An 18,616-nucleotide genomic window follows, 5' to 3' on the forward strand; every position below is an offset into this window, starting at 1 on the left:
AATGTCTTCTAATCTAATCCAATGCTGGCTGACAGAATCAAATGTGGTGTGACTATTTTTAATTATAGGCTTGATTTCTCCCTAAAATCAGAGAAAATAGGGTTGGAGTCCATATGGGAAGGAGAAAGAAGGGATAAAAGATGAGGAAGGCAAAGGCCAGATCACGGAAGGCTCTTATATCATCCCCAAATATTTGGAACAGGGGCCACAGGAAAAAAAAAAAAGGAACCCCAAAAAATGACATGATCATTCTGACAGTCATTTTAGAAAAATGACTCTGTCAGGGCCAGGCGTGGTGGCTCACATCTGTAATCCCAGCACTTTGGGAGGCTCAGGTGGGCGGATCACATGAGGTCAGGAGTTCAAGACCAGCCTGGCCAACATGACAAAATCCCATCTCTGCTAAAAATACAAAAATTAGCTGGCATCATGGTGGGTGCCTGTAATCCCAGCTGCTTGGGAGGCTGAGGCATGAAAATTGCTTGAACCTGGAGGCGGAGGTTGCAGTGAGCTTAAATCACACCACTGCCCTCCAGCCTGGGGCCACAGAGTGAGACCTTGTCTCAAAAAAAAAAAAAAAAGAAAGAAAAATGACTGTCAGGAATATGGAGGATACATTAAAGTGCAGAAAAAAATAGGGCAAGAAGACCACTTAAGAGAATAATCGAGATTTTGTTAAATATTTGTATGTGCAAAGACAAGAAGAGGGGAGTCTCTCATCTTTCTGCTTTAAGATCCTAGGTGTATGGGGAAGTCACCAACCAAGGAAGGGAGAAACGCAGGGTCACCTAGGGATGCAGAGTTTGGTTGCAGAAGCCTGCCTTGGATCCCAGGGCTGCCACTCCCAGCTGTAGCACCTTGGGTTTGTGGGAGAGTTCCTTTTTTTTTTTTTTTTTTTAAACACATTTTTTTTTTTTCTTTTTAACACATTGTAGCAGCCAGATCAACTTCATCATTTACAAAGGGTTGTCCTAAGGATTACTTGAGGAAATGCATGTAGAAACACTGAAAATACTGCCTGGAATCTAGTAAGCTTATAGAATCATTGTCTGTTGTTACTCTTGTCACCATGCGACATAAAAAAGGAACCCGGCTGGGGGATGGGGGGAAGATAAAGAGTTCTGTTTAAGGGCATGTTAGGTTTCAAATAACCTCAGGTCTTTAGGGACCTCCCAGAAAGGATGTCCAGGGAGTAGTTCGCTGTCAGGGTCTAGCTCAGGAGAAAGATGTGGGGCGGGGGTATTATCCGGGAGTTAGCATGCAGTTGAAAGCTCATGTGAGGGGAGGGAATTACCTAGGAAACATCAGGGAATCCAGCATCAGCAATGGAAGTGGAGTGGAGGGGAGAGACTTGGGGCTGAGGTCTCTGACATTGAGGTCAAGGAAGCAGGTGAGCCTAGCCTGGAATCTACTCTCCTGGAGTTTGAACTGCCTAGAGTGGTGGTGCCATGAAATAGAAGACCTAACAAAAGCTAAGTGCTTCACTGACTATGAGGGAATAATCAGAGAGGTGACCTGGGGAAGGAAAAAAGGGAAGAAAATGCCAACAGGTTTTCTCCTCCAGATGAAGATCTAGAAGCAGTGGGAAACAACGAGGACATTGAACCAAACCCTTCAGTTAGTGCATTTTTCACACAGGTTATAACAAAATTGATTGGATGACATTCCCATCCTGAGAATTTCCTGATTACCATAATTACGTCTCATCCTTTCATCTTTTTAATTTACCATTTACAAACCACTTTCAGGGGTACAGGGCCACATAATCAAACCTAACTAATGCCGACGAATAAATAAAATGTTTCTTTCATATCTAATAATACGTAGATGTCCTAGAACTACAACCTTGTTTTTGATTGACTGACATTTAAAGCCTGAAATTTTTATTTCTGTATAAAAAAAGAGAACTTTGAGACAGTCCCTAAGGAGGCAATTCGTTTTCACAGGTTTTAAAAACATATTCACACTCCCTTCCGCCTCCGCTCTCCTCCCTCCTCGGATCGCGTTTTATCAGCTACGAATCTCGCGAGAAGTCAAGTTCTCATGAGTTCTCCCAGAAGCCACCGCTCTTCCTCTTTCCCTAAGCGGCCTGAGGTGAGTGTTTCTCTTGTGTTGTTCCCGGGGCTCAATCCTCCTGCCATCGCCGCCATCCTGGCCTCGGGGGCGTCGGCCTCCAGGTCCCCGGGAGGAGAACTCCCAGAGCTACTAAATCCTCGCTGGAGGCGGTGGTTTCTTATGCGGGGGGACGTGGCGGAGGGCCCAACTTTGGGATCCGGGGCCGGTCGGTCTTTGAGGTCCGCAGAGGGACGTGATGGGCGGGAATGGGACGACCGGGCTCCTTCACTGGTGGGGCCGCCTGTGGTGCGTGCGGACTCCGGAGATCCAGTGTCCAGTGGTGAGTGATGGCCGAATACGCGTCACATTTGTGGCCGCAACGAGGAAAAGTTTTGGGGGAAATAAAGTCAGGTGGAGGCTTTACACATTTCTACAAGAGTGCTGCGTACCGGAGGGTTCTTAACGTGGGTCATAGCCTGAAGGTGTTGGGAGAGACGGCACTACCTGCAGCCCTGAGAGCAAAGGAGTTTCTGTAGAGCGGGAGGGAGGAGGTAGAGGGTTGTAGTTGAGTTGTGCCATGCGGATGCGTCGAGTCATTTTACGCCTGCAAGATCCAGCATTGGATTGAAACAGGCTGTATTTTCTTCCAAAGGGTAGACTGGATTGGTGAGGTCCGTGTGGCTACTTTTGTGGAAGCAGTGTTGTAGTTACTGGCAGATAAAAGGGAAGAAAGCCCAGGGTGGAGGAAAGGATGGCTGCGATGATGGCATTTCTTAGGACACCTTTGGATTAATCATGAAAACAACTACTCTCTGAGCAGCTGTTCGAATCGTCTAATACTTACGTATACCGAGTTACTGTAAGTACGGATTGACACAGTTACACTGTACTTTCCTCCAGGTAATCTGTGAAAATGGTTCGCTATTCACTTGACCCGGAGAACCCCACGAAATGTAAGTGGACAGGAGATAGATACCTATTTCCTACTTGGGGGTTGGCATAAGATGCCAAAAATTAACCAAAACGTTTTTTATTTTCTAGCATGCAAATCAAGAGGTTCCAATCTTCGTGTTCACTTTAAGGTATGCGATTCATAGTTGTGATCCAACAGTTCCTCATGTTCCACTCAAAAAAGGTAGCTGCGGTGATGACTTTCTTAGGACACCTTTGGATTTACCGTGAAAATTAATAAATTCTGAGCGGCCACCTTATATTTAGGCATTGATCATCGGGGTGTAAGGATGTAGGGTTTGTGAAATTGAGTAGAAGTACCAGAAAGTCATTTGAAAACCTAGTGTGCAGACCACATGGGAAATGTTAATGGTACTACATGATGATGGAATAAATGGAGTTTGGGGGTTTTGTCTAGCTTCAACGAAGTTTCCCTGGGTTTTAGTCACAAGGGCTTTTTTTGTTAGTTTGTTTTTTGTTTCTGAGATGGAGTCTTGCTTTGTTACCCAGGTTGGAGTACAGTGGTACGATCTCAGCTCACTGCATCTTCCATCTCCTGGGTTCATGCAATTCTTCCTTAGCCTCCTGAGTAGCTAGGATTACAAGCATGCACCACCACGCCTGGCTAATTTTTGTATTTTTAGTAGAGACAGGGTTTCACCATATTGGTCAGGCTGGTCTTGAACTCCTGACTTCACCCACCTCAGCCTCCCAAAGTGCTGGGATTACAGGTGTGAGCCACCACGCCTGGCCTAGTCACAAGTTTTTTTTAATTGCCTTGCCCCCAAAGAATAGAAATAACTTGACATTTTGAAAAGCCAAAAATTTCACATTTACTTTAAAAAGTAAACAATGTTTTGATCTAGTTAACCAACACTTTATTCTTCACTCTTAGAACACTCGTGAAACTGCCCAGGCCATCAAGGGTATGCATATTCGAAAAGCCACGAAGTATCTGAAAGATGTCACTTTACAGAAACAGTGCGTACCATTCCGACGTTACAATGGTGGAGTTGGCAGGTGTGCCCAGGTGAGAATTCTTAGTTGCCATTTGAAGAGACAAAATTTAATGGAAAAGTGATGGGATAGGATAAGAATGGCTAAGATCTGTGCCGATAAACCTATTTCTGGTTGCTGTAATGACAGAGGACAGCTTGGATTGATGGTGAAATAAACCATGTTCTAAGAAGCCATGATGTCGGATCAAATAGATTCATCTTGGCTGTAATGTTAATTTAAATCAAGGAAAATGACTAATCTCCATTTTCTTTCAGGCCAAGCAGTGGGGCTGGACACAAGGTCGGTGGCCCAAGAAGAGTGCTGAATTTTTGCTGCACATGCTTAAAAATGCAGAGAGTAATGCTGAACTTAAGGTACCCAAACCATTAATATCCTGTGCAACTTGGGTGGTTTAATTAATGTTGGCTGTTCAGATCTATGTCCTTGATTTTAAAATTTCTACCTCCAGTTTCCAGGGAACTAAATTATTTCCTCTTTTTTTTTTTTTTTTTTTGAGTCCCTTTATGGCAGAATTCTGTGAAGATCCAGAAGCGTGCCTCTGTGGTCTCTTTAAGCCTAACATTTAGTATTTCTATTTTTCTGCTGTCTTTTTACACTGGAGGTACTTTACCAAGGGCTTTTAACCCTTTTTGTGCCATACACCTTTTTGGTAGTATGGTTAATTATCAAAGTTATTGCCTTGGCAGTGATTAATGTGGTTTGTGACCTGCCTTCATAAAGAGGAGCCATGTTACATTTCGGAAAGAAATTGTTTAAAATTTCAACAAGTTTAAACAATGATAAACTTGTGTTGACAAAACACAAATTTCTCCATTTTGTATATTACCCATTAGCCTTTTGCATTTGAAGGTCTGGGCCAGAACTGAAATTAGTTTAGGTCTGTATTGCTCCAAACCTTGTAAGCCATGCTGAGAAATTCTGTTTATCATCAAGACTTTGAATTGGGTTCTACCTTACCCCTCAGCTCTCCACTGTCTAACGATCTTTGGGAAGGCTACTCATAGACAATGCATTTAGCACACTGAGTCTGGTGACGATTTAGACACAAAGGTGAAGGCAGACAGTTGCTTAAAAACATGCTGTTTGAAGAATAAAAGGATTGCCTTTCAGAAATGATTTCATTGAGGCAGGACTTTGGAACAAGGCTGGGAATTCATATTTACCAAAGATAGTTTGTGGTGGTTTACTATTAAGGATGTTCCTGGTTTCATTCTCCTTCCTTTCTTCCCAAGGGTTTAGATGTAGATTCTCTGGTCATCGAGCATATCCAAGTGAACAAAGCACCTAAGATGCGCCGACGAACCTACAGAGCTCATGGTCGCATTAACCCATACATGAGCTCTCCCTGCCACATTGAGATGATCCTTACTGAAAAGGAACAGATTGTTCCTAAACCAGAAGAGGAAGTTGCCCAGAAGAAAAAGGTAAATTAGTAGTTGCTCAGTTTTGTTTGTGATAGTGGAAAGATTTGTGGTTGCTGTGATGACTATCTTAGGACACCTTTGGAATAACTATGAAAGAAAACTATTCTGAGCAACCCTTTCACCTATCTTATTTTGGCTTTTGTGAGTTTGTTTCTTGACTAATAATAAAGGGTAGTTTTATATTCAGTACATTAGGCCTGTATGATTATCTGCTGATGGCCTCACTTACATGTACATAGCCATTTCAAAACCTCTTTTTTTTTTTTTGGATGGAGTCTTGCTCTGTCCCCCAGGCTGGAGTGCAGTGGTGCGATCTCAGCTCACTGCAAGCTCCGCCTCCCGGGTTCGGGCCATTCTCCTGCCTCAGCCTCCCAAGTAGCTGGGACTACAGGTGCCACGCCTGGCTAATTTTTTGTATTTTTAGTAGAGATGAGGTTTCACCGTGTTAGCCAGGGTGGGCTCTATCTCCTGACCACGTGATCCGCCTGCCTCAGCCTCCCAAAGTATTGGGATTACAGGTGTGAGCCACTGTGCCCGGCCAAGAAGCTTGTTTTCAGTAATTGATCACATTCAGTTCTTTCAAGTCAAGAACCTGATTGATTCTGTACACTTCTCTTTATACCTAATGAACTTCTGTTCTGTTGATTTCTACCATTTAAGTATTTTCCCCCTTAGTCCTTAACAACTGCATTTCCTGCCTCCAGAATAAGCTGAAGTCCTCCAAGATGTACTGTGGGTTTCTCTAAGAAACTTAACACTCTATTTTTCTTTCCCCAGATATCCCAGAAGAAACTGAAGAAACAAAAACTTATGGCACGGGAGTAAATTCAGCATTAAAATAAATAATTAAAAGGAAAAGAATGTTGGTTGTCTTTATTAGTGAACGTATTTCAGGTGTCCTTAGAAGATGAATCAAATGAGAATTTTTAGGATTGGAATTACAAACACAGATTGCTTACCCTGCACCATTAAAAACCATTTTCATGGTTGGGCACAGTGGCTCATTTCTATAATCCCAGCACTTTGGGAGGTGGAGGCTGGCTGCTTGAGCCCAGGAGTTCAAGCCCAGCCAGGGCAACATGACAAGAACCCTGTCTTTAAAAATAATACAAAAATTAAGTGTGGTGTCGCTTCCATGTAGTCCCAGCTAATTGGGGGGCTGAGGTGGGAGGCTGCAGTGAGTACTGCTGCAATCCAACGTGGGTAAGACAGAACAAGACCCTGTCTCAAAATGTTTCATTATCCCAAAAGGAATTTGCAATGGTTTTCTTTACAGAATAATCCAGTGTGTGAATATACCAGTTGGTCATCCCCAGTTGGAAATGGCTCCATTGAGCATTGCCTTTGAGTGTCATGACAGCCCTCAGGCTCAGGTTTTTAAGTTTTTTAGGTTGATACTCAGGGTTTTGTTTTCGCTGTTAAACAATGCTACTGTGAACCTTTGTGTTCAGATTTTTGTGTTTTCATTTCTCGAGTATATACTAGAGTGGAATTGACAATAAGGTTACCTGACTAAACATCTGAGGAACTTGCAAATATTTACAAAAAGGCTGCACGTTACAGTTCCACCAGCGGTTTATGAGGGTCCCAGTTTCCACGCATCATCGCCAACACGTACTGACGTCCTAGTGAGTGTCAGTACTTCCGTTTATAAAGTGATATAACTGCTTTTAAGCAACTGATGTTTGTAAAGTTGGCCTTAGTTAATGTTCGTTTGCTCTGCCCTTGAATTTAAAAAGCGAGCAAAACTAATAGCTTATTCAGTTGCCTCTGAACGGCCTAGCTGCCACCTTCCCTGTGGGTGCCGCGCCATTTGCACGGGCGTCATCCTTTACCGAGGTAGCGTTCTGAATTTCAATCCTGCGTTCTGGGTCACGGAGTAGTCAGGTCAGGCTTTCTTCCCGGAGCGGAGCTTTCAGTTGGGCACCTGGTAGATGCAGGACTTGCGCGTTACCTGCAGGACGCAGAGCCGGAAGTCCGGCCGCATCCCCATGGGCAACACTGCTGCGTGCCGTGCGCCCCGGAGCTGACGCAGGCGCGCCTTTGTCGTCCCCCTTGAGGGCGCCCATTGGCTCGGCTGCGGCTCGTCCCTCCCTCCGGAAGTGCGGACATTGTCAGCTGCGTTTCCGCGGTCGCGGGTGAGTGTGTCCCGGCTAGCGGCCTGGGTTGGGCTTTGTAGCTGCTCTGCAGGCCCAGCCCGGGCCGCGCTCGCAGAGTCCTAGCCGGTGCGCGGCCTCCTGCCTCCTCCCTCCTCGGCGGTCGCGGCCCGCCGGCCTCCGCGGTGCCCGCCTTCTCTCTCAGGGTACCTTCCTTCCGCACGCGCGCTCCTCCGTCCTCCCCTCCCCTGTGTGTTCCTTGTCCACCACCGGCGCCCTCGGGGCTTGGATTTGCCTCTCCGATAGTTTATACTGATTTTGTTCTTTTCCGTGGCCAAGTATCGGTTTCACATCCCTTCTGTTACCTTCACCATTAGGCCTCTATTCCCTCTTTTCAGTCATTGTCATTGACTCAACCTGTCCCCGCTCCCTCTGTCTCCACTAAGATTACATGCTCTACTGGATGATTTGGAGGAAGGTGGCTTTCCCTGTGTTGCCTGACCTATTTCGGATGGAGCCTCAGACTTTTAACTGTCTGCTCTATTGTCTGAACTTGAAGTCGAGTGAAAGAAGATTCCTGTGCAACAGCTTTAATCCATTTTGCTCGCTTCGTTGGCTTGGAGCGAATAATTAAAATAATAATATCTCCTAGCCACCTTCTAGACTTTTCTGACCCAGTTTCCACATGTGTGAAGTAAAATATCTTACCGAAGAATTATGAAGATTAAAAGATAAGATACAAGTAGGCTTCATTCTGAAGAGAGCTAAAAAGTCTCTTAAAAGCCATAATTGTGGAATAAGTGATTAGTAGTATTTGTTCTCGAGAGTTTATGTACACCATACTGTGTGCGAACTTACTTAAAACACAATTGCAGAAGTAAAAATGAATCTTTTTGATGGAGGGCCTGTCGGTCACTAAACCATTACTGGTAACATTACCAGTTGTTTTGAAGGGGTTTAGTTGGTTTGGAAAGTTTGGTAAAAACAAGACCATTGTGTTTTTGGAAGAGGAAAAGGCAAGAGCATTGAGGAAAACCAGAACTGGAAATAATGATCTTAGCCAGCTCTAGTTACCAGTTACCCTCTGTGAGAACTTTGGACACGTTACAACTTTTTTTTTCAATCTTGAGACAGGGTCTGCCTCTGTGGCCCAGGCTGGAGTGCAGTGGTCCATCATAGCTCACGGCAGCTGCTGCTTTCCCGGGCACAAGCGGTTCTCCTTCCTCAGCTCCACAAGTAGCTGGGACTGCAGGCGCGTGCCACCACTCCTGGCTAATTATTAAAAAAAAAAAAAAAATTAGGCCGGGATCCGGTAATCTCAGCACTTTGGGAGGCCTAAGTGGGAGGATCACTTGAGCTCAGGACTTGAAGATCAGCATATGCAACACAGTGAGACCTCATCTCTACTAAAAATTAAAAAAATTAGTCGGGCATAGTGGCGGGGGCCTGTAGGCCTGCCTACTCAGGAGGCCGAGGAAGGGGGATGGCTTGAGTCCGAAAAGTCAAGGCTGCAGTGAACTCTGAACACAAGTGGTATGTTTGAGCCACTGCGCTTTAGCTTGAGCAACAGAGCAAGACCCTGTCTCAAAAAAATAAAAATCAATTGCCTTTTTTTTTTCTGAGACAGAGTTTTGCTCTTCTCACACAGGCTGAAGTGCAATGGCACGATCTCAGCTGACTGCAACCTCCGCCTCCCAGGTTTAAGCAATTCTCCTGCCTCAGCCTCCCCAGTAGCTGGGATTGCAGGCGCCCACCATCACACCTGGCTAATTTTTGTATTTTTAGTAGAGACGGGGTTTTGTCATGTTGGCCAGGCTGGTTTCAAACTCCTGACCTCAGGTGATCTGCCCGCCTCAGCCTCCCGAGGTGCTGGGATTACAGGCGTGAGCCACGGCACCCAACCTCAATTTACATTCTTGTTTATAGCTCTTGCTTGTAATTCATTTCAAAGACACATTCAGATTGGATTATCTATACCACTGTTTACCTGTGTTGTGAATAATTTTAAAATGCCTTAGCATAGTGATGGTGCTGACTCATTTGCCAGCAGATGCTATGTAATTTGCAATATTTTGAAAATCTTTTTTTTTTTTTGAGACGGAGTTTTGCTCTGTCACCCAGGCTGGAGTGCAGTGGCGCGATCTTGGCTCACTGCAACCTCCATCTCCTGGTTTCTTTTTTTTTTTTTTTTTTTTGAGACGGAGTCTTGCTCTATCACCCAGGCTGGAGTGCAGTGGCCGGATCTCAGCTCACTGCAAGCTCCGCCTCCTGAATTTACGCCATTCTCCTGCCTCAGCCTCCCGAGTAGCTGGGACTACAGGCGTCCTCCACCTTGCCCGGCTAGTTTTTTGTATTTTTTAGTAGAGACGGGGTTTCACCGGGTTAGCCAGGATGGTCTCGATCTCCCGACCTCGTGATCCGCCCGTCTCGGCCTCCCAAAGTGCTGGGATTACAGGCTTGAGCCACCGCGCCCGGCCTTTTTTTTTTTTTTTTTTTTTTGAGACAGAGTCTTGCTTTGTCGCCCAGGCTGGAATGCAGTGGCCAGATCTCAGCTCACTGCAAGCTCCGCCTCTCGGGTTCACGCCATTCTCCTGGCTCAGCCTCCCGAGTAGCTGGGACTACAGGCGCCCGCCACCTCGCCCGGCTCGTTTTTTTTTTTGTATTTTTTTTTAGTAGAGACGGGGTTTCACCGTGTTAGACAGGATGGTCTCGATCTCCTGACCTCGTGATCCGCCCGTCTCGGCCTCCCAAAGTGCTGGGATTACAGGCTTGAGCCACCGCGCCCGGCCTTTTTTTTTTTTTTTTTTTTTTGAGACAGAGTCTTGCTTTGTCGCCCAGGCTGGAATGCAGTGGCCAGATCTCAGCTCACTGCAAGCTCCGCCTCTCCGGTTCACGCCATTCTCCTGGCTCAGCCTCCCGAGTAGCTGGGACTACAGGCGCCCACCACCTCGCCCGGCTCGTTTTTTTTTTTGTATTTTTTTTTAGTAGAGACGGGGTTTCACCGTGTTAGACAGGATGGTCTCGATCTCCTGACCTCGTGATCCGCCCGTCTCGGCCTCCCAAAGTGCTGGGATTACAGGCTTGAGTCACCGCGCCCGGCCCATCTCCTGGTTTCAAGCAATCCTAGGTGACTAGGCCTCCCGAGTATCTGGGATTACAGGCACCCACCACCTCGCCCGGCTAATTTTTGTATTTTTAGTAAAGACAGGATTTCACCATTGTTGGCCAGTCTGGTCTTGAACTCCTGACCTCAAGTGATCCACCTGCTTTGGCTTCCCAAAGTGCTGGGATTACAGACGTGAGCCACCACTCCCGGCCTGAAAATAAGAAATCTTAACATGGTAAATTATCAGCCTTATGCACTGTTCGAAAGCTTCTTTCTTTCTTTTTAAGACCCTCTTAAAAGGTTTTTACAAGATTAAAAAGTCTTGTAAATTTAAGAGATCATTTGGTGTAATAATATATTATGGAACAAGTATTGGTTCTTCTTCAAGAAATTGCTGATTTTGAGAAGCTCCCACACGATTTCTAATCATTTAGGAAATACGTGGTGTTAGTTAGTTTTGAGACAAAGTCTTGCACTGTTGCCCAGGCTGGAGTGCAGTGGCATGATTGTAGCTCTCTGCAGCCTTGAACTTCTGGGTTCAAGTGATCCTCCTGAGCCTGGCATGGTGGCTTACACCTGTAATCTGAGCAACCCAGAACACTGAGGCAGGAGGATCACTTGAGGCCAGGAGTTTGAGACCAGCCTTGGCGACACAGTAAGACCCCATCTCTAAAAGAATTTTCTAAAATTAGCCAGGCATTGTGGCTAATTACTTAGGCTCAGAAGTTCAGGGTTGCAGTGATGATTGTGCTACTGCATTCCAGCCTGGGTGACAGTGCAAGACCTTGTCTCAAAACAAATTAACACCATTAATTTCCTTGATGATTAGAAATTATGTTGGAACTTCTTAAAATCAACAAACTCGGGAGGCTGAGGTGGGAGGATCACTTGAGCGGAGGCTGAGGTGGGAGGATCACTTGAGCCCAGGCTGCAGTAAGCCACAGTGGTGCCACTGCAGTCCAGCCTGGGCAACAGAGTGAGAAGGGTCTTAAAAAACAACAACAACAAAGAAGCAATCTTCCCACCTTCATCTTTCAAGTAGCTAGGATTACAGCCATGTACCAACAAGGTCAGCATGGGTGTTTTTGGGTGTTTTTTGGAAATAGATAATTTACTTAGAACATATGATAATACTAAATAAATTTGTTTTGTTTTGTTTTGTTTGAGATGGAGTCTCGCTTTGTTGCCCAGGCTGGAGTGCAGTGGCGCGATCTCGGCTCATTGCATCCTCCAACTCCTGGGTTCAAGTGATTCTCCTGCCTCAGCCCCCCAAGTAGCTGGGACTACAGGTGCCCGCCACCACACCCCACTAAATTTTGTATTTTTAGTAGAGACAGGGTTTCACTATGTTAGTCAGGCTGGTCTTGAACTCCTGACGTCATGATCCGCTCACCTCAGCCTCCCAAACTGCTGGGACTACAGGCATGAGCCACCGCACTCAGTCAATAAAATTTTTTTTTATTACTTGATAACACCTTAAATTATGTTCTTAAAAATAAAAGCAAAATATATCAAAGGAGAGTTGTTGCCTGGGGAAGGCCAGCTGATTTGCAGCCTAGAGGTCTTGCAAAGTAATGTCTTGTTAAGTTTCGTATTGCAGGATTTACCATCAGTGTTGTAGGTTTGGCTAATTGATATTGTCAGTCCCCGAAGATTAAGACTTGGGAGTTAATTCACGCAATGTCCACTCCACACTAAAATGGAATATAAGTCATAATACTGAATTTAATGTTTTTGTTTCTTTTTTTTTTTTTTTTTTTGAGATAGAGTTTCACTTTTGTTGCCCAGGCTGGAGTGCAATGGCACAATCTCGGCTCACTGCAACCTCTGCCTCCCGGGTTCAAGTGATTCTCCTGCCTCAGCCTCCTGAGTAGCTGGGATTACAGGCATGCACCGCCACACCTGGCTACTTTTGTGTTTTTAGTAGAGACGGGGTTTTACCATGTTAGTTAGGCTGGTTTCAAACTCCCGACCTCAGGTGATCTGGCCACCTCAGCCTCCAAAAGTGCTGGGATTACAGGCGTGAGCTGCCATGCCCGACCCATTTTTAAAACTCTAAATAGAGATAGCAGCAAAGGCACCCAACCTCACTGATTGTTTTGAGGATTAAATGAGTTGATATATGTAAACTGCCTAGCACCTACTAAACGTTGTTGTCTTTCCTGTATCATCAAATTCATAATTAGGGAGCAGCGACTGGAAGTTTGGAGGCAGGCACCTCATTATTATTTCCATGCCTACCACCTATTATTTCTTTATTTTGAGATGGAGTCTTGCTCTGTCACCCAGGCTGGAGTGTAGTGTTGGGATCTCGTCTCACTGCAGCTTCTGCCTCCCAGGTTCAAGCAACTCTCCTGCCTCAGCCTCTTGTGTAGCTGGGATTACAGGCGCATGCCACTATGCCCGGTTGATTTTTGTATTGTTAGTAGAGACAGGGTTTCACCATGTTGGCCAGGCTGGTCTCAAACTCCTGACCCCATGATCCGCCCGCCTCAGCCTCCCAAAGTGCTGGGATTACAGGCATGAGCCACTGCACCTGGCCTATTTCTTTACCTTGTAGATAGCAGCTTTTTATTTAGCACTTATGTAGCTGGGACCATAGGAGTACGCCACCATGCCCAGCTAATTTTTTGATCTTGTAGAGGCAGGATCTCACTCGTTGTGCAAGTTGGTTTCAAACTCCTGGGCTCAAGCTATCCTCTTGCCTCCCAAAGTGCTGGGATTACAGGCGTGAGCCACCACATCTGTCCCCTTTCAGATATCTTAATTTTGGTAAATTCCTTCAGTTACTAATCTGTGATGAACTGATTTTTTTCTTCATATATATCAACAGTTGAAGAGCTCAAGCTCGGGAAAATGGTGTGCATTCCTTGTATCGTCATTCCAGTTCTGCTCTGGATCTACAAAAAATTCCTGGAGCCATACATATATCCTCTGATTTCCCCCTTCGTTGGCCGTATATGGCCTAAGAAAGCAATACAAGAATCCAACGATCCAAACAAAGGCAAAGTGGACTGTAAGGTAAGAATATTCACATGTCTTGAATTATGAGCAGTGAACAGGGGTGGTACTTGGGTGAAACACTTAGATTTTGGAAAGACAAGTTTTAGAACCAGAAGCTTCAATAGTTTGTCTAACATTTGGCTTAAATTAAAGTTTTAAAGTAGGCCTCTGATTAATGCATTTGTCCTTTGGCCAAAATGATAACCAGTATTTCCTGACTGATAAGTGTGATAGTAAATAGCTAATGGATGAGGAGAAATTATACTAATACAATCCAGTTTCACCGATTGATAACTTTGGTAAGAGATTTAATTAGAAGGATCATGGAGATTTAAAAAAAATTTTTTTTAAATGAGTGGACAACTCTGTTGTCTTTAGAATTGGTGCTTTTTTAGATTCAACTTTGTACTCAGCTGCACTAATTTAGCCACCCTGCCCATTTCTGGAAACAAAATATTTTCACTCTGGAGCTTGTTGTCTGTCTTTAAAGACAATGTTTCTTCAGCCTGGCGCAGTAGCTCACACCTGTAATCCCAGCACTTTGGGAGGTCAAGATGGGTTGATCACCTGAGGTCAGGAGTTCAAGACCAGCCTGGCCAACATGGTGAAATCCCATTTGTACTAAAAATACCAAAATTAGTGAGGCGCAGTGGTGGGCGCCTGTAATCTCAGCTACTCAGGAGGCTAGGCGGGAGAATCGCTTGAACCTGGGCAGCGGAGGTTACAGTGAGCTGAGATCACATCACTGCACTGTAGGCTGGGTGACAGGAATGAAACTCCATCTCAAAAAAAAAAAAAAGAGAGAGAGAATGTCTCTTAGTCTCTTTTTGTTGTAATAATTTCTTTTTTTGTTTTGTTTTGTTTTGTTTTTGAGATGGAGTCTCGCTCTGTCACCAGGCTAGAGTGCAGTGGCACAATCTCGGCTCACCACAACCTCCACCTCCCAGGTTCAAGTGATTATCCTGCCTCAGCCTCCTGAGTAGCTGGGATTACAGGCACGTGCCACCACACTCAGCTAATTTTTGTATTTTTAGTAGAGACGGGGTTTCACCATGTTGGCCAGGATGGTCTCGATCTCCTGACTTGGTGATCCGTCTGCCTCAGCCTCCCAAAGTGCTGGGATTACCGGCATAAGCCACCACACCCGGCTTGTTATAATGATTTCTAAAATGCTTTTTCGTTTTAGGGTGCAGACATGAATGGATTACCAACAAAAGGACCAACAGAAATCTCTGATAAAAAGAAAGACTAAAGCAGTTTTCCTAAAGGACCTCATCATTTAAAAAATGGACCTGATAATATGAAACATCTTCCTTGTAACTGTCTCTGACCTTTTTATCTTGAGACCGGAATTCAGGATAGGAGTCTAGATATTTACCTGATACTAATCAGGAAATACATGATATCTGTATTTAAAATGTAGTTAGTTATATTTAATGACCTCATTCCTAAGTTCCTTTTTCATTAATGTAGCTTTCATTTGTTATTGCTGTTTGAATAATATGATTAAATAGAAGGTTTGTGCCAGTAGACATTATGTTACTAAATCAGCACTTTAAAATACTTGGTTCTCTATCTAATTCATAGGAATTTGACTGCTGTTTGCTCTACTTTCTTTGGGCTCTTCTAATTTGAGTGGAGTACAATTTTATTGTGAAACAGTCCAGTGAAACTGCAGGGAAATGCAGGTAGAATCTTGGGAGGTAATAATGATGTGAAACATAAAGATATGATAATTACTGTCCAACACAGTGGAGCAGCTTGTCCACAAATGTAGTAATTACTATTTATTGCTCTAAGGAAGATAAAAAAAGATAAGGAAAAAGGGGAAACTTCTTTGAAAAATGAAACATCTTTTACATAAATGTCTAATGTAATTATAAAATGTTAATCCTTACTGCATTTCTTCTGTTCCTACAAATGTATTAAACATTCAGTTTAACTGGTAGTTCTTTTTCTTTTAAAGTCTACTTAAATATTCAAAAGGGAAATTTTTCACTATGTCGGAAGGCAGAATTTGGATGTTGTGATGGGATCTGTGTGGTGGTGGGACAACAGTTACCACTGTTGCCTAAGAAGACACTCCAAAATTCAGTGGTTTTCAGCAGCAGTGACTCGACTGGGCAGTTCTGTGCTGTTCTGGGCTCACTCATATGGCTGGCTGGGCCTGGGTCTGGACCTGGGCACTATGTGATTTTTATCTTGGGCTTTGAAAACTCAGTGTAGGGACCTGTAAATATTCAAAGAGGATGAGATGCATCTTTATCTATATTTTTTGTTCCCTCTGAAGCTGGGAAAGATTAAAAGGGACTCCTGCCCTTGGGTCCCCAGTGGAGTCCGGGTCCTAACTCAGGCTCTGTTAAGTTCTGTGTCTGGTCAAGTCACTGACTTACCTTGGACTTTATTTGATATAAATCATATAAATCAGCAGGTCTTAGCTTTTATGTCCAAAGCCACCTGAGGGATAAGATAAATTCTCATTAGCAAATACACTTTTTTAAGGTATAAATGGTATTATAAAAATAACAGGTATGTATAGTAAAACAATGCAAGAGCATCCTAAATGAAAAGCGAATGTTTTTTCTCAACTCTCATTCCCTTATTCCAGCTCCACAGAGGTAATCAATTGTTTTTTTTCATCGTATGGTTTGTTTTTAGACAGCAGCCTTTTCCTGGACACTGTTTCTCCTTGTGGTGCAAGGCTAACTCATAGGCAGTGCGTCCAGAGTCTGTCCCAGTTTGTTTTGTGTGTAACCTTCTAACAACTTTTTGAAAATTAATTTATTCCTAAATACACACATCATTTTTATTTATTTATTTATTTTTGAGACAGGATCTCACTCTGTCACTCAAGCTGGACTGCGACAGCATGATCACAGCTCCCTACAGCCTCGACCTCTGGTCCTGAAGTGATCCTCTCACCTTAGCCTCTCAAGTAGCTGGGACTACAGCGGCACACCACCACACCCAGCTAATGTTTTTTGTATTCTTTTGTAGAGACAGGGTTTTGTCATATTGCCTGGACTGATCTCGAACTCCTGGGCTCAAGTGATCCTCTACTTGGGCCTCCCAAAGTGCTAGGATTACAGGCATGAGCTACTGCACCTGGCCCACACATCATTTTTTTTTTTTTTTTTTTTTTTTGAGCTGGAATCTCGCTCTGTTGTCCAGGCTGGAGTACAGTGGCGCGATCTCGGCTCACTGCAAGCCCCGCCTGTCGGGTTCACGTCACACCATTCTCCTGCCTCAGCCTCCTGACCAGCTGGGACTACAGGCGCCCGCCACCATGCCCAGATCATTTTTTGTATTTTTAGTAGAGATGGGGTGTCAGCGTGTTAGCCAGGATGGTCTTGATCTCCTGACCTTGTGATCCGCCCACCTTGGCCTCCCAGAGTGCTGGGATTACAGGTGTGAGCCACCGCACCCGGCCCCACACACCATTTTTTAAAAAATTAGTATTACAACATTTCTAATTGTCCCTACTTCTTTGCCCAGAGGTTTTACCTATTGAGCTGTGGATTTTTAAAGTTTATCTCCATGTTTATAAATAATACATATAAACATTTCATTTTTTGAGACGGGGTCTCTCACCCAGGCTGGCTGGAGTGCAGTGGCATGATCATAACTCACTACAGCCTCCAACTCCTGGGCTCAAAATCCTCCCACCTCAGCCTCCTGAGTTGCTAGAACTAAGGTGTGTGCCACGATGTCTGGCCAATTTTTGTGTTTTCTGTAGAGATGGGGTCTTGCCCTGTTGCCCAAGCTAGTCTCAAACTCCTGGCCTCAAAGTGATCCTCTTGCCTTAGCCTCCCAAAGTGCTGGGATTACAGGCATGAGCCACTGCCTAGCTATACTGTTATTTTTTGAGCCATCAACTTTAGACATTGTTTTCTGTCATGGTTGAGATACAGCTATCTTACACTGTCTCTGCTTCTCCCACACATCCTCCCAATGTGCTTTTATACATTTTGCTTACGTCATCAGTGTGCATAGCATGAGTGTGCCAGGTGTCTTTCATTTGCCCCTCCAAGTCTCTGCTCCCCTCATCCTGCTTTTCAGCCCAAGGAAGCTGTATAGACATCAACAGGCTTACCATGCCTCTGGGTTCTGCTGGGTTTGGTCAATAGGGATCCATAGCAGGAGATGGAGGGAGGGAGGAGAATGAAGGCAGAGTGTTGATTCCCTTGGCCCTCTCTGCAAGGTCACTTCAAGCCAGCTGTTCCTCAGCCAGAAGACAGTGCACCTCGAGGAACACTCGAGGCAGCCAACTCCACCTGACTCCTTTCTTTTTCCTAACCTGTCCTTCCTCCTGCCCTTTTGGGCCCAGGGATGGTGGTATTTCTGTTACTGGTTCTGGACTACTGCTCCCTCTCAAGAGTGCTGTCTGGCTTGCTGGGACACTGCCTGGGAGAATGAGTATGCACTATTGCTCACTGCACAGGTTAATGCACTGTGATTGCATCCCTTTTCATATACAGGTGGTGTCTTCCTGGAGTGACCAGTTTACCTTCTCCCCATACACCTGTCTTGCCTAGCTGTTGCCTAGACCTGGTGCACACTGCAGTCCTAGGGACTTGCTGTTGCCACCCTCCTGTGTTGGACGCCTTGTTTCTAGATTCCCTATCCTCTTCCTTCTTGGTTTATCCCTCGTTTTTTTTCTGTAGCACAGCAGTTTTCTAATTCAATACTTTTAGGAGGTTGAGTATGGATAATTTTGGAGTGTCCCCAGGATGATTCCAATTTATTTAAGCCCGTTTTCCAGAGAGCTACGGGTCTCCTAAGGCCTTTCTCATTTCTAACAAGTCTCGCTCTCTAGAAAACTGGTTCCCAGTCGTAGTTTTCATACTAGCAACATTTTAAAAGCAGGATTGGGGTGGCTAGTATGTAATTGCCAACTTTTGATTTTTCCAAGCAGGAGTATATCAAAAAGCTACAATTTATTACCAGTATTTCATAGAAGA

General features: G+C 44.6%; 2 protein-coding genes and 3 non-coding genes across 12 annotated transcripts; all 5 read left to right on the forward strand.

Moving 5' to 3' along the window:
- Positions 1 to 1,867: 1,867 nt before the first annotated feature.
- Positions 1,868 to 6,311, forward strand: RPL17 (ribosomal protein L17). Of its 5 annotated transcripts, XM_025365550.1 has the most exons (8): positions 2,070 to 2,094; positions 2,708 to 2,794; positions 2,956 to 3,008; positions 3,097 to 3,137; positions 3,902 to 4,036; positions 4,281 to 4,379; positions 5,259 to 5,450; positions 6,228 to 6,308. In XM_025365550.1, exons 3-8 carry the CDS (start codon positions 2,969 to 2,971, stop codon positions 6,273 to 6,275), a joined length of 555 nt encoding a protein of 184 aa, XP_025221335.1. In that variant the 5' UTR covers positions 2,070 to 2,094; positions 2,708 to 2,794; positions 2,956 to 2,968; the 3' UTR covers positions 6,276 to 6,308. The 5 variants fall into 5 exon arrangements, with proteins under 5 accessions (XP_025221334.1, XP_025221333.1, XP_025221336.1 ...); XM_025365549.1 differs by lacking the exon at positions 2,708 to 2,794 and having other exon boundaries at positions 1,868 to 2,294; XM_025365548.1 differs by lacking the exon at positions 2,708 to 2,794 and having other exon boundaries at positions 1,868 to 2,277.
- On the forward strand, positions 2,811 to 2,876 carry LOC112611747. Its single transcript, XR_003116727.1, has one exon. It is a non-coding gene; the product is annotated as a small nucleolar RNA SNORD58 (small nucleolar RNA).
- Positions 3,195 to 3,259, forward strand: LOC112611745. The gene has a single exon (XR_003116725.1). It is a non-coding gene; the product is annotated as a small nucleolar RNA SNORD58 (small nucleolar RNA).
- LOC112611746 lies at positions 5,501 to 5,564 on the forward strand. The gene has a single exon (XR_003116726.1). It is a non-coding gene; the product is annotated as a small nucleolar RNA SNORD58 (small nucleolar RNA).
- Positions 6,312 to 7,520: 1,209 nt separating the features above from the next.
- Positions 7,521 to 16,082, forward strand: C18H18orf32 (chromosome 18 C18orf32 homolog). 4 transcript variants are annotated; one of them, XM_025365553.1, is made up of 3 exons: positions 7,521 to 7,752; positions 13,486 to 13,673; positions 14,842 to 16,082. In XM_025365553.1, the coding sequence occupies exons 2-3, from the start codon at positions 13,509 to 13,511 to the stop codon at positions 14,905 to 14,907; spliced, it is 231 nt and encodes a 76-aa protein (XP_025221338.1). In that variant the 5' UTR covers positions 7,521 to 7,752; positions 13,486 to 13,508; the 3' UTR covers positions 14,908 to 16,082. The 4 variants fall into 4 exon arrangements, with proteins under 4 accessions (XP_025221338.1, XP_025221337.1, XP_025221340.1 ...); XM_025365552.1 differs by having other exon boundaries at positions 7,527 to 7,588; XM_025365555.1 differs by having other exon boundaries at positions 7,568 to 7,588; positions 13,492 to 13,673; positions 14,842 to 15,603.
- Positions 16,083 to 18,616: the final 2,534 nt, after the last annotated feature.

Source organism: Theropithecus gelada, chromosome 18 (genome assembly GCF_003255815.1).
Source record: "Theropithecus gelada isolate Dixy chromosome 18, Tgel_1.0, whole genome shotgun sequence".
In the NCBI taxonomy this organism is placed as follows: Eukaryota; Metazoa; Chordata; class Mammalia; order Primates; family Cercopithecidae; genus Theropithecus; species Theropithecus gelada.